The following is a 14,407-nucleotide window of genomic DNA, read 5'->3' as shown; positions in this document are numbered from 1 at the left end:
CGACAGGCTCGCTGTCTGTTCTTCAGATTTAGCATTCCATTCATACAAACTACTGCCTTCTCATTTTCATAGCACTGGCCTGTGTTTTATTTTTAACTAAATATTATTGGGAATTGGGGGGGGGGGGTTGATGTTAAAGGGAAAACCAGAGAACAAAGCATTCATGTTTGCTCCAGGATAATAAAAGATAATGTCTAAAAAAGGAGCTATGTACGAATGACTCAGGCACTGGGCTCCAAGTGAAAAATGACAGCACCGCAGAGAGTAAAACAGTCATTGCGGGCTGTTAATCAAGTCACGGCTGAATCACTTTCATTTAAAATTAATTTCCTAGATGAATTGTACTCACGGTTCCCAAAACACTCCAATAATATGCCTGCAAACGGACGTTAGCAAACACGGAAGTAAAAGCAGTCATTATCAGATGCGAATCGATAGTAAATGAAAAATTAAATAATAATGATAAAAAAAAACATAGATCCACAAATTCACCAGCTGCTTTGGTGGATATGTGTGTCCATCCATTTGGTCTCTCCACTTTTTTAAACCGGTGCAAAACACTCCCACACAAGCACACACCACCACGCACACTAAGGGAGATTTAGAGACACAGATTTGCCTCTGGACTCTTGGGTGAAATCATTTAAATAGTCCACACGCAGATCTGTGGCTAGAATTAAACGCACCATGCATTGTGGCCTCAATTCCGCACAATGCATTGTACGTCTATATATAATATTGCCGATATCCATCCATCTTCACTAACTGCTTGTCTAGTACAGGGTCTCACTGAGCCAGCAGCCAATCCCAGACAGAACAGGGCGTGAGATAGGGGGCTCCCTAGACAGCATGCCAGTATAAACATATAACAGCATATTTTGTGTACATGCATAAGCCATATAAGCACAAGGATTGGTCAAGCTGCACACTGACAGGCAATAAGGACTGATATAGATAATCTTTATGCTAGAGGCCCTAAAATGATCAATTAGCGTCACCATTAAATGTGCATTTGAACAATCAGAAAAACAACATTGCTTGTTCAGTATCTTTCTTTTTCCCCCAAATAACGAAGATTGCTTCCTGGTTCTGTTTCAGTACATTCCTGCAGTCTGTGCAAAATTAGTTCCTGTGGTCCTAACACTTTAATGGACTAAGCCATTTGGGGGTGGGCGTGGGGGGGGGTGGGCGCGGGGCGGGGGGTTGGAAGCAAGGCAGTCAGACTACTCTACTAAGTAGGAAAGAGGCCAGTTTTAATTTAACGCAGTGCGGCTCTCGTGCTTAGCCGCGATTGCTGGAAAGTGCCACACTTACGATCCGCGGTGGCGTTTTGGGACGGCTGAGACCCCCTCCGCGGTTAAGCCATCTGCGTGAGCTTAAACAGGTCTCCAGAGCTGTAAATATCTACAAAGACCAAGAGCGATGGTGCAGCATCCCACTGCTGAGTGAAAACACATTGAAGTTAGGTAGTAAAATATTTTAATTAAATATACAGTGGATCATAAAGTACAAAATATTTCGCCAGCTATGTGATCGGGATGCTAATGGAACATAGTATCAAAAGCGTCTCAAGAAGAACAGCCTGGAAACATAAAATACAAAACCAGCAAACTGAGTGTGAATAATTGGCTCATTCATAAATGTAGTGTTTCAAACCTAATAACCTTAAAACAGAACTAAATAGTGTTACCAAAACGACTTTTACTATGTACAGATACACAAAATAATAAAATAATATCAAAGGCTAAATATGACTAACAGAAGTGTACATTATTTACAAAAATACAGACAGAGGGATATTACACATCAGTAAACAAGTTTGTGTTATGGGAGCTTGAACAGCAGAGAATGAACTTTAACCCCTGGTCACAAGCGACTACAACAACGTCGTACGGCAAAGGGGGTCCCAGAGAACTCCTGGCAAACATTGTAATTATGGGGCAAGAAAATTCCCAGCATGCATCACAATCATAATGAATGTTGTGAGCTAGACCAGATCTCCCCCCATCCTTAGAGTGTGTGGCCTAGTAAAATAGCCCAGCAGTGATTAATTTCTCTGTGTACGTGCATACTGTAAAAACATCAGGCCAGGTACATCCCCCCACCCCCCGTCACAATTCCCAGTGTAACATATTTCTGATAAAATATAGAACGAGTGTGAATTCCGAGATCCAATTGTCTCTACTTCAACATTCTGTTGCATCTAATTTGTTCTGTTTATATGTAATCTGTTCAACAATTCATATAACAAATATTAAAAGGCACCAACCTTTCGAAGCAGAAATGGGGCAAACCCGATTTCATAATGTTTATATTGATTGTTTCGAATTAAATATATCACGTCCACATGATCTCCAGGAATATCAATGTTTTGTTTTTTTTGAGGTCACGTGCAACCATAGCAAATGCAGTGCAAACTGGAGAGACTGCAGCCTTGTTATGCTTATAAAACAGTTTATTACTCGTTTTAAAAAATATTACATAGCAACCTTGAGTGTTACTCCAAAAACTCTGGAGAAAATACACTTTAACTATTATATACCCCCTCTACCCCCAGCCCACTGACACATTAAATCAAATTACTCCTGACAACAGGAGATTTTCAATCATGTTGACTTAGACATTTTTTTTTTTACCCAAATCTTTTGTGCAAAAGAGTTACATATGAGTTACATATGAGTTACATATGAGTTACATATGCCATTAGTACTTATCACTGCTGACAAGTATTTTCCAAATTACGTTTTATTACATTACATTAAAACCAGTTGCCATTGACTGCTGTCATGATGTAAAGCCCGCCCCCTCATCCGCTATTATTACCATATTCAGAATCTCAGCTTGCTCCTTGAAAGAAAACCTGGCTTGTTTAAGTGCTCTTAGGACGAACCATAGTCTTTAACATTTTTCTGGTGAAATCGTTCAATGGTGGCGTAGTTCCTGAATTGTCTTCTGGGAAAAAAAATAGGAACAAAAAACTTGCACCTGCAGGAAAAAAACAGCATCTGACTCCGAGTAGTCCATTACATTGCACTTCTTTTTCACACGAAAAAACATCTGACCACATTGTCGTTTTTAATTCAGAGTGGTCAGAAATTACAGTAGCTAGTGAACAGAATAGAAAAAAAAATGCTGCAATAATTTTGTTTTAGTATGTACAAACACCTCAGTCCTTACAATTAACAAACTTAATATAACATCATTCTGGTAGAGACAGTCAGCTACGTATGGGGGAGGCTTTTGGGAATACTTGAAAAGGGGATTAAACATTCTGTGAAAAGCTCTTCACATTTTACCACTGAAATTGGAGATTCCTGATAGTAAACAGCTCTGTTTTTTATTTACACTGAACAAAATAATATACTGCAAACATGGTTGCATTCAACAGTATGTAGTCTCTAACAGTGACCCCTGGAGGTTTGAAATGAATTTGCAAACTACCACTGCAGATCTACAATTAAATAAAAAAAAATACAATAAGGAATAATATTTAAATGACTATTGAACTTTTCCAACAGTAAACCTTGGTTATAGTTTGCAGTAACAGTGTTCTTTAATGTTTCATAGTGTTTGAAAGGAGAAATCCCATTTCCCATTGTAATGAAACTGCACTGTGCATTGCATTGATTTGTCACACAACTTGTTTTATACTTTGGATATGCAGCCATATGATCCGAGCTATAAATTCTTCTGCCCGGAGCCTCTGCAGCCTCCACAGTTTTCAAAACGAGAAGGAAAGACTAGATCTACAACTGGCGTTGCCAGGATGAGACACGATCAGCCTGGTCGGCCCATATAATCGAAGAGATGTGCAAATCATGAAGCGTCAGTGGCAAAATCAGGTGCAATAGGGGGACCGTTCCCAGTCTCAAGCGTCTTCAGTCATTAACTGCCAGCTGTCGGTTGCCTAGACCATGCTCCGGAGGGTGGGGAGATGGGGGTACGTGCAACCCACTTGTGAGGAAGGGAAAATGCCACGCCGCTTAGCCGACGGGATCGCCAGGATGGCTCGCTCATGAGAGTTTGGTGCTGGGGTGCACAGAGGGCAGCTGGGGTGGGCTGAACGCGGGCTGGGCGTTCAGGGCAGACACTGGGTACAAACCATGGTGCAAGAGGTCTCCGTAAGAGGTTCCCACGGGGTGCCTGTACAGGTGTGGCGGATTGGCGGCGGAGGCGAGTAGCTGCCGGCGCATCATGAAGGAATGGATGGCGAACGGGGGTACCAGTGGAGAGATGACGGCCTGGTTCTTGAAGTACTGCAGCGGGTGCGAGTAGCCAGCCGGGATGTGAGCGCCCAGGCCCTCACACACATCCTGCACCTGAGATACAAACGCTCCGGGGTACAGTGCTGGGAAGATGGGGGAATGAACGGGGAACTTGTGGCTCTCCATATAGCTGCTGATGTGCATGGCGTGTGCCGGCTCCACAGGCTTTATCCCCTCAGCTTCTAGGTCGTGTGTCTTGGCTTTGCCGGCGGCGTCCTTCACCGAGTGCATGGGCGTCACGGCCCGGATCTTCTTCTCTGGAGGCCCGTTCTCCAGCTCCTCCAGATTCCTCTTCAGTGGCCGGGCAGCGCCGACGTTCTGTGGGCTGCTTTTGGCACTCAGAATGGGCCGTACCATCTCCTCCATCTTGTAACCTATGATGTCCTCCCCGCATCCATTCTGCGTATTCCCCGCACTTCTAGGGGGAAGGTCTATACCCTTTTTAGGGGGGGTCATAGTCATGGGAGGAACACGGCAAGCCCTGGGATGAAAGTCAATATTTGAGGTCTGATTGTTGGCCACCTGAAAGGGAGGGGGATTGGTCTTCACCTCTTGTTGGATTACAGAATGGGGTAACCCACACAGAGAGGACTTGGAGGGGGCCAGAGTCTGTGACGTGGATTTAGGAAGACTCAGATCTGTTGGCTGGTCTTCTGATGGACGTTCTCTTGGAGAAACCTTTTCCTTTTGACTCAAATGAGTGCTATAAGTCAAAGCAATATTGTCAGGGCTGCTGGGAGGGAATCCCTGAACAGCGTCACAGTCTCGAAACAGCGTTTCTCTGCTCAAATACTTGGTCAGCTGATCCTTGCTCAGGTGGTGCTCAGTCTGTCGGTAGAGGCTGTGCAAGTGAGGGGAAGAGTAGAATTCGTTCAGGAAGCTTGGCACCTTGGTGGGCCGCAGCACCTGCTTCTCTGACAACTTCTCGACGTCGTCTCGGAGCTCGGGTCTCAATAGAAATGGTTCTACCACGGAGCTGGCCTGAGGATGGGCAACCTCACATGTGAACGGCTCTGACTTCCCGCTTGGGTCACGAGGCAAGGCTTCGCCTGAAGGTCTTCTCTCCTCCATGGTCCGTGCCTTGAAGCTCTGAGCGTGCTGGATGACAGATGGTCTGTTGATCACCACAGTCTCTGTGTTGGACCCCAGTGGGCTCTGTAGAGCAGGAGTGTCCTCAGTGCTGCTGCTTGTGCATTTTGTGTTGATTAATGGTGGAGGTGCACCAAAAGAATAGTTATTGGGCAAGGCGGTCCCACTGACCTGAGACAAAAACTTCTTTTTAGCCAACGGAGACATAATACCGGAGTTTCCCCTTGGATACGCAATTGGGGTGTAGTTAAAAGAGGACTCGTCCTTGCTGGAGAGCTCCCCCTTCGCTTGAGCAATTTCCGGAAATGAGAAGCTCTGGGGTGGCTTCTGCTTCAAGGTGGGTAGCACCATGCCGACGTGACTTTGGGTCTCCTTATTCACGAGGGGATCCACCTTGCCCACAGAACAGGGAGCAGCATGGTCCAACACACCATTCTGCAGCTCCTGTGCGCATGTCATGGGTAATGGCTTGGGAGTTGACTTTAAGAACCTATCGTCTGTCTCTTCCGGCAACTTGGGGCTGAGATTATCCAAGATTTCGGGGTGCTTGGCTGACGGCTGAGACGAGGATAATATGTCCTTGGTGACACGGTCAGCCTGGACATTTTCCCAGGGTGGCGTACAAAGCAATGGCTTCTCCCGTGCATTGCTGCTCAAAGCTTCTTCTTTCACAGTGAGTTGCAACTCCTCTTCCTCATCTTCCTCCTCCTCTCCAGACTTGACCTCCTCCTTGGCAAGGTGCTGGGTCTCTGGCTTCAGTTCAACGCATTCTTCTTGACTCTCCTCTTTGTCGTCAGATGCCTGCAACCACAAAGAGTTATGTTAGTCACTGAGAGCTTGAGATACTACTCAATGACTTGCACAAGCAAATATAGTCACCCCACTGTCAAAGTTAACGTAAATAATCCTCCAAACAGATGATTCAAGTCAAATGTACTTAACTAAACCTGACCCCAGAGAGTCACATCCTTCACTGGGAACCATATTTGCAAATGGCTAACATCAAAGCAATCACTGCTTAAGAAGTTATATTGAATATCCACTGGTGACAGATGACTTGAGTGTTAAGTACACCAGGGGTAAGTTGAGAAAACAGTACTTGCCAAACAGGAATTACGTCTGTTCTCTTAAAATAAAAAGCTGCCCCAAATGACATCTGGATTGAAGATTAGATTGAATTTCCAACCAATAATCATAATCGGTCTATTTATTTGCATACTTCAAGCTAAAAACCTGAGATCTGAGCGCTGCTTTGGCCTTTCTGACAAGTTTATTCTATATACTTTAAGGTTTGACATAAACTGCGTCCAGCGACAGGATACAAAATGGCATTTTCAAACATTTCAAAGCAGACTGCCAGCCTGCCTATTCATAATCCCTGATACGGAAGCTTGACAGATGTTTTAAAAAGTATCTCTTCTTAAATTTTGTTCCTTACATTCTCTGGGCTTGTAACCATCACCAAAGAGGAATTTCCTTGGCAAAAAAACAGGTGTAACAACATCCTCAAATAACAGGAAACATCCATGCACAATATGTAGTGTTACGCTGATTGTGATTTTTCTTTAAGTATGAAAATGAAATCCCCTGTTTTGTCACATATAATGTTTCTGTGCTGCAGCTGTGGTCTTTGTGTGGCTGGCAAGATCTGACCCCCCGTGTCACATTAGGGCTTGGCTTGCACCACACTGGAATGACAAGACCTTTCATGTTTGTTGATACTCTCTCACAAGCTGTAGGCTTTTAGTGCCTGGTGACTAGTAGATATAGTTATACACCACTAATGGGGTGTGTCTGGTTGTTGGCAATGAATGTATCACTCAAGACTCACAGCTGTCTAACTCTACTCAAAATATATGAACTTCACTTACTATGTCGTAATTCTCTACAGACAACATGTCCATGTGCTGTACACAGTATGACCATAAAGCAAAATTAACATTTTTAACGTTCTTAAAATGCACTCTCATCCGACAGAGGGAATGTTTGTTAAGTGCTTTGGTTTGGAGTTTTTAAACCCCCTCTGTGTTTTTTGTCTTCCTCTAACTGAATAGTACATTTACATTTTGTACTTACCATGTACAATCAATTATCTCAAGAGGCTTTCAAATTACTGAAAATACCAGAGCGATGAGGCAGGCATGTCACTGGAAAACTCGTCAGGCCTTACAACAGTCCTCTTTGTTTCCACACTATAGCCCTATTATTCATTTCATGCACTGCAGAAATTAATATATGCCTTGTAGCTGTTCTAAAATGTGTCTAAATTTGACACTTCAGGAGAGAATTCAAAAGGCCTTTTCAACTCTTTTGTAATCATTGGTTATTCATGGAAAAATAATAACTCAATTTTCTTTTCCTTCCAGTGCCGTATTCTTTTTTTTCCCCCCTATTTATGCTTAACTGGAGAGACATTTGCAAATCACCAAGGATTTATTGTTTTTTTTTTATGGGGTGGAGATAAAAATAGCACGCGGGGCTTATGTAAGAACAGAACATGGCATCTTTTCATTCTCCGCACAATAGCCCATCAAATATGCTCAGAAACACTTTTTCACGGCAACCACCCGCTCGTCCTGGTCCACGGTGAACGGAGTGCGGCCGCTTGTAACGGACGTGACGTCCACGTGATCTGAGCAGGGCGGCACAGGAGGCACGCCCAGAGCAGAAGGAAAAAATATTACGACTAAAACAGGAAAACAGTATATATATATATATATATATATATATATAAAAAAAAAAAAACTATTGCAGTTACCATGGCGAAAAACACTCACATATCTACCCGTCACTGGAGAGGCAGTTAGAACCTCCATTCAGGCTAAAATAATTATGTTAAAACTAGCCTCTTCTGACAGCCCTGTTCTTCTGGGACTTTGACAGCTTATTTGTTAAATAAAGAAGGTTCCCTGCCTAAAGTGGGCTGTCATGTTTCTTTTTCTTCTTTTTCTCTTCCCAAAGCGCAGAGAGGTTCTTGGCAATGTGGAACCAAAGGACTTCATGTGTGACTGACCTGGGAGGGTACAGGGGCTTTCACTAAGGCGTCCTTTTCAGTTCTGCCCTTGTGGTTTTGTTCATCTTTGGGACGCTTCACCACAGCCACCTTTGTCCTAATGCCCCCCTCCTGAGCGCCGGCCTCCTGTTTTCTGGGCTTGACCGGGGGTAGGGGCTTGTCTTCCTCTCCTTTGGTGTACCTCTCATAGGGTAGGATGAGTCTGGGTGAGGAGGGGGGGGGGGGGGGGGGATTGGAGAGGGACACAGGTGAACAACAGGGGCCCATATGTCACAGCATGGTCCAGAAAACCAGCGTACCCACAACTGTAATATACTGCACATGCAGACCTTTCACTGTTCTATAATCTCACTTGATATCCAATCTCTGCTACCACACGGTACAATCCAAATGTTTCTTTTAATTACGTACAGTATTTTTAAATCAATTAAAGATGAAAACAACTTATAGAAAACTGCATTCTACATTTTCATGCATATTTTAATTATCTAAAAGTTTCTGCATGTGCATCAGTAAACGTCTGCCTGCATATAATGCAAATGGATCCATAAGCGCTCATTTGCTTTAAACAAAGATGTATACAGATGGGAGACAATGCACTCAAATCTAATTAAAAGCATTTCTGCTCTCGGCAGCTGATGATATAAATCTGCTCTGTACCCCCGATGTGTGCCCCACGTTACAACATCCAGATCAATTCTCCCTGGGAAGCAGAGCTTATGAAACCAGCCTAAGCGGCAACGTCTGAAGAACTCTGGGTATAATACTGTAAATAAACCTTCAAACACGCACCACTCCATTTCAAATAACATTATTATTTTTTTACTCTGCTTGAATCTAATTGAACGCATGAAGATACTTTTCTTTCTAATTTATTTTATTGCACATTCTCGATGCAGACCCCTGATACGGAGATGGTAATTGGACGGGATATATTTCGCTGAAATCGCACTTTCTGCTCCAGCGGATAGGAGTTTTCATAATGTGATTTGTGTGATTAATGAGTCACAGTGGGAAGTATCCGAGGCACGCTGAATTATAAATACTACCTCCACAGTAAAAGACACAGTGGAAAAAAACAGAATGTGGAAATGAGAAACGGCATAAATATCAGGACAGAACATTTTATGAGCTGCTTAAAAGAACTGTGACAAAAGCTGTAATTAATTATTTGGCTCTTTATTTGCCCCGCCCAGTCACCATTCTCACCAATACACCCAACCACACGCAGTTCCTAGATGCTGTGACATCAGAAGACTGTTTAATTGCCACCACTTTCGCCCTTTCCCTGTATTTATTCAACGGCGGCTCCCAACCGACTACCACCGCTGAAGAGTAGAGCCTGCACTAAGCATGCGCGGCCAGAGCGGGCGCGAGGAAGCGCGGTGGAAAACCATTGGCCGGTTCAGGCCTGGCAGCCCTCCAATCATGGAGCTAAGCAGGAGCCCAGAGGGAACATTCATCTTTAGATCCCATTACCAAAAGTTTAAACATGTTACAGCTGCTAAAACTGGAAAACGTTCGCTGTATGCAGTGAAATCAAAATAGCGTGCGGCTGCCAAATACCTGATTCCCACTGTAATGTTTCAGTTCATGTTTATATAATGAAAGCATAATAATACGTACAATGATTTATCTTGTTCCTAACTAATCCTCTGAAATCTGAAAGTTTGCAGCAAAGCGTGCATGTTTTGCAAACCTGAGTTTTTCTGACCCATGTTTTACGATTGCCCTTTTATAGTTAAATGTAACGGCAGGCATAGCTCTCTGACCTTAGGTTTTGATGTTTTAGCCAGAGATTGACATCAGATGTTGTCGTTTAATTTAGTTGTTCTGAATATGCTTTTATTTTTACTGATTACTTCCATAAGACTGGAAATCGCTCATAGACGGAAGGCGAGACGTTCATGGGCAGCTAAAAAAACATTCGTATCGTTCTTACCATATTTCCTTTTATGGGCAAAACAAGATACAGCTCTGTTCTGCTTAAGTTTAAAAAGAAAATAAATATGGGTGAAAATTATTTACTAGCAGTCTTGTGTGTGTATATATATATTTATATATATATACACACACAGACACACTTTTAAGAGCTCAACTGGGCGTGTATGATTATAATTTTTTGTTATTTTTCATTCAGCTTAGCAACTGGCCAGTTGACAGCAATATAACTACATTCCATACAGCTGGACGAAGGTCTGTGCCAAGAACAGGAAATGTGCAATTAAATGTTCCTTTATGAGAGGGAAAGAGAGAGAGAAATAGAGAAGAAACAAGAAAGGGAAGAAGGAAGGGCATGTTGCAGGAGACCATTAGGCACTTTCTCAAAATAAATAAACACACACACACTTCTCGATTTCTAGGGAAATGCACATCTAGCCTAAAACTTTGAGCACGTGTGCTTGGGTAATGAACCATAAGCAGGACGCCTGTCCTAATGTGAACACGCTCCAGGCTACGAAAGATAGCCCAGGTTCCTATACGCTACCATCCATTTACTATGCCTTTCCACACAGGGGTGCAGACTGAAATGGCCAAAAAAAAAGAAAAAAAAAACAGAATGTGACTTTATTCCTCCTGGCCCCTTCCAGCTAACACCCTCCTCAGCACGATTTATTGCATCCCCCTACATAACAGTACATTTCTATTTGCACCAAGTCACAGACTATTAGCAATTACAGCATGGCTGCAGACTCAATTAGGAATTATATTGTGTTTATTTTTGGAGCAAAAAAAAAAAATCAGTTACACTTCTTAAGGAAATAAGCAACTGTCTGTTCCCACTTCTGAGATATCATCAAAATGTAGACATTTCTTTCTAAATGACAGCATGCATCTTTAAATCCTGAAATGCATGCGAAGTTCTACAGTGTGGGTAAGGAGTGCTTGGCATATCGAGAGCTTAATGCATAACTCCTGTGTTCCAGAATGGCCAGACCATAGCTGAGAAACCATCTGTAATCAAAAACCTGCTAAGTTATTTTAAGTTCTCTATTTAAACGACACTGACAATGTAGGTTCATTTTTAGGCCAGATAAATATATTACGCTGCCATTTGGTCCTAGCTCGCACACTTAAGAGCAGAGCTGGCCTGGCGCAACCCACTCTAGTGCAGGATGCGTGCGCTTATTTTAATAAGTCTTGATACCTCGCAGCTGCCCTGCTGAAATTCACTTATTGTAATCTCACCTCCTCTGCAAGCAAGGTTGGGAGGCCAGTTCTGTAGCAGTGGTCGTGTGTCATTGAAGTACACAATCGCACATGCATGTACACGCAAGCGCATTCCAGAGGCAATGACAGAGGCAATGACCGAGGCAGAGGCAATGACCGAGGCAATGAAGCTGAAGTAGAACCACAGAATGCAGGGGAAGTAAAATATGGTGCAGCGAAGGGTTAATGGGAGAAGGGTCAAGGTAGAGAAGCAGAACTGTATCTGTATCCGAAGGGACAAATGCCAAGTCAGCATGAGTAAGGCCTTTTCAATAAGAACCAGGGCAGTGTCCACTCAAGCGCTCAACCAGGACGACCAACCCCACAAGCGCAAGTCATAGATTCGCGTGTCGGTCTCCAGTCCACGGGGGCTCCGTACCTTATCATAATTTTCTACCGTGTAAGTCACAGATTTCATCTGATTAAAATGCCTAAACAGCTTTGTCTGTAATTCATTTAAAAAATGCAGTTAAGTGTAGGTCTTAAAAAAAAAAAAAGTAATGCGCTCAGTCATTAATTCCGACTTAATTGCTATGCACAAATCAGGCCGTGAGTAATGACACGCTTTTAGCGGATAGGGGTGTTACTATGGAGATGGTTGTCCAGCTGAGGAAAAATAAATAAATAAATATAAATGAAGGTGAGCGGCGCTTGCGTGCCGTTGTGTATGTGTACACTGCCTTTATGTGCACACAGGCCTCTGCACCGATCTCCACAGGGAGAGCTGCTCAGAAGGTAATAAGATTCCACCGCAGTGTCTCCTTCCTCTGAGCTTCTAATGTGCGTCTTATATAACATTCATTTCCATAATAAGAATTCCGAAACGCGAGTCCCTTTATATAATCTCACTTAGAGAACACAATAATTATACAGAGTGCTGTGTTTATTCTGAGCCCAGGTAGATTTTTTTTTTTTAAATGCTCTGCACTCCTGCATGGGGGGGGGGTGCTCCAAATAGAAAGATATGGCGAGGTTGTGCAAAGATGGCAAACAGGAGGGAAAAGCAGGGGCGTTCGGTGCCCACAGCTGACTGTGCAATGCAAAACACGTGTTGGGGGAAAGAGAGGGAGAGAAAGAGAGAGAGAGAGGAAAGAGAAGTCCTGTTGTTTCCTTGCGGCCCAAGGTGCTACAATCGTGGCAACTAGCAAACAATATCCTATTTATTTTGCATATATGCTGCTGCACCCTGCAGAGCTGTTGTAACCACCGTGCAAAGGAAGCCCGTCTTCCTGCAGAAGGGGTCGTTACCGTGGCGATGGTCTTTGCACCCCCCCCCCCCCCCGCCAGCCCCCCCATCTGCAAGGAGACAGGGTAAGAGCCCGCACCTGCAGTAGAGGTGCCCACGAACGCCAGGAGGAGCAGTGCGAGTAGAAGTGGACCAGGCCTGGGGTTGTCTAACCTTTCTCCTGTTTCCAGACGCACGCCCTGTTTGCAGGGCCCTTTCCTCAAATAACACGATGGGGGGGGGGGGGGGAGTTGGTGCTGGTGGAGAGAGAATCGATGCTATTATGGGGCACAGTAACCAGCCAGCCAGGTTTGACAGACTGTCCTTGAAAGACTGTACACAAAAACAGTACCTGTGTGTGTTTTATGTAACAATTGCATAATCTGATGAGCATGCATTTGAAGGGGAGCTTATATTTTCTCAATAACCTTACAAATATGGGCATTTCCATGGTTTTCCATAGAAATGACTTGATGTCATTAATAATAAACTATCGTTAACGCTATTTTTCCGATTCCATTGAAATGACTCAATGCTGGTCATAATAAACACTGCCACCATTTTATACAGCATTATTTTAAATTTAATTATAATTAAATAATGCAATACTATTTCTTGATCACAAGATGGCACACTGCCCACTGAAAGGCAGAAAAGCACAAAGGAAGTGTATGCAAATACATTCGTCTGCAAAAGCTGACTGTTATCATAACAATCCATACAATAAAACCGTTCTGTTAAACCTGTTTATCCTCTACGACATTATACTTCAACCACGAATGCAATTATTAATAATGAATTTGCTGCATGAGTTCGCAATAGGATTGCTGTGTATTTAATTATTATTATCTACACGACCGTCTCAACAGAAAACGATCCAAAGCTTAATTTGACGAAACGTGTTTTCGATTGAACATCTTAAAGAAATAAATAAGGCGCTTCGCAAAGACAGAGTCAACTTGTGCACTGGAGCATTTGCGGCGTTGCCTCGTAACTCTCTGCTGATGAAATGCTCCGTGTCCCCCCATAAATTACGCCTTTAGCCACACTAAAACATAGGTATGGATGGCAGTTTAGCGGGTTCACGATGCTAAATGAATGTTAAACACACAACTGGACGCCTGTTATTGAACATAATGGAAGCAGGAGCGCTGCCTGGGGCCCACTATCCCGCTGCTAACAGAGAAAACCAAGGCAGAGTTTTAATTAGCACTTCTGGTGAGTTGTGATTTAGCTCAGGTGGTTGTAATCTACATGACTCTGAGTGCTTCGTCAAGCGGGGCTCGATCAGTGGAAAAGCAAATGTTCGACCAAAATAAAGCAAAGAGGTATTTAGGGGAAGCCTAGCAAGTGTGGTTGCTAAGACGTCAGACACTCCTTTAAACTGTTTGTCAAAAAGCGGTTCCCGCTGTTTAACAGGACCGTGAGGGTACGCAATACCAAGCTTTCTGTCATGCTTGGCTTTCTGAACATAGAATTACCTCATCTATTTCCCAAAGGCGACAATCCATTAACTTGTGAAAAGCTAACTTTAATTATTAAAAGTGTTGAATAATATGCGTCAAGACCCATGTTCTTGTGTATTTGTCTGATATGAGGTTCTGC

General features: G+C 43.3%; 1 protein-coding gene across 2 annotated transcripts in view; it reads right to left on the bottom strand.

Annotated features, from left to right (window-relative positions):
• Positions 1–1,462: 1,462 nt before the first annotated feature.
• Positions 1,463–14,407, bottom strand: part of arid5b (AT-rich interaction domain 5B) — a 62,714-nt gene continuing 49,769 nt past the window's right edge. For both annotated transcript variants that reach the window (XM_023830896.2, XM_023830897.2), the window contains 2 exons: positions 8,368–8,569; positions 1,463–6,155 (listed from right to left, as the gene is read on the bottom strand). In XM_023830896.2, the coding sequence (XP_023686664.2) occupies positions 4,014–6,155; positions 8,368–8,569 (2,344 nt within the window). In that variant the 3' untranslated portion in view covers positions 1,463–4,013. The remainder of the gene's footprint in view (positions 6,156–8,367; positions 8,570–14,407) is intronic.

Source organism: Paramormyrops kingsleyae, chromosome 20 (assembly GCF_048594095.1).
Source record: "Paramormyrops kingsleyae isolate MSU_618 chromosome 20, PKINGS_0.4, whole genome shotgun sequence".
Taxonomy (NCBI): domain Eukaryota; kingdom Metazoa; phylum Chordata; class Actinopteri; order Osteoglossiformes; family Mormyridae; genus Paramormyrops; species Paramormyrops kingsleyae.
Note: the sequence above shows the minus strand (reverse complement) of the source record. Positions and strands in the feature narration are given on the sequence as shown.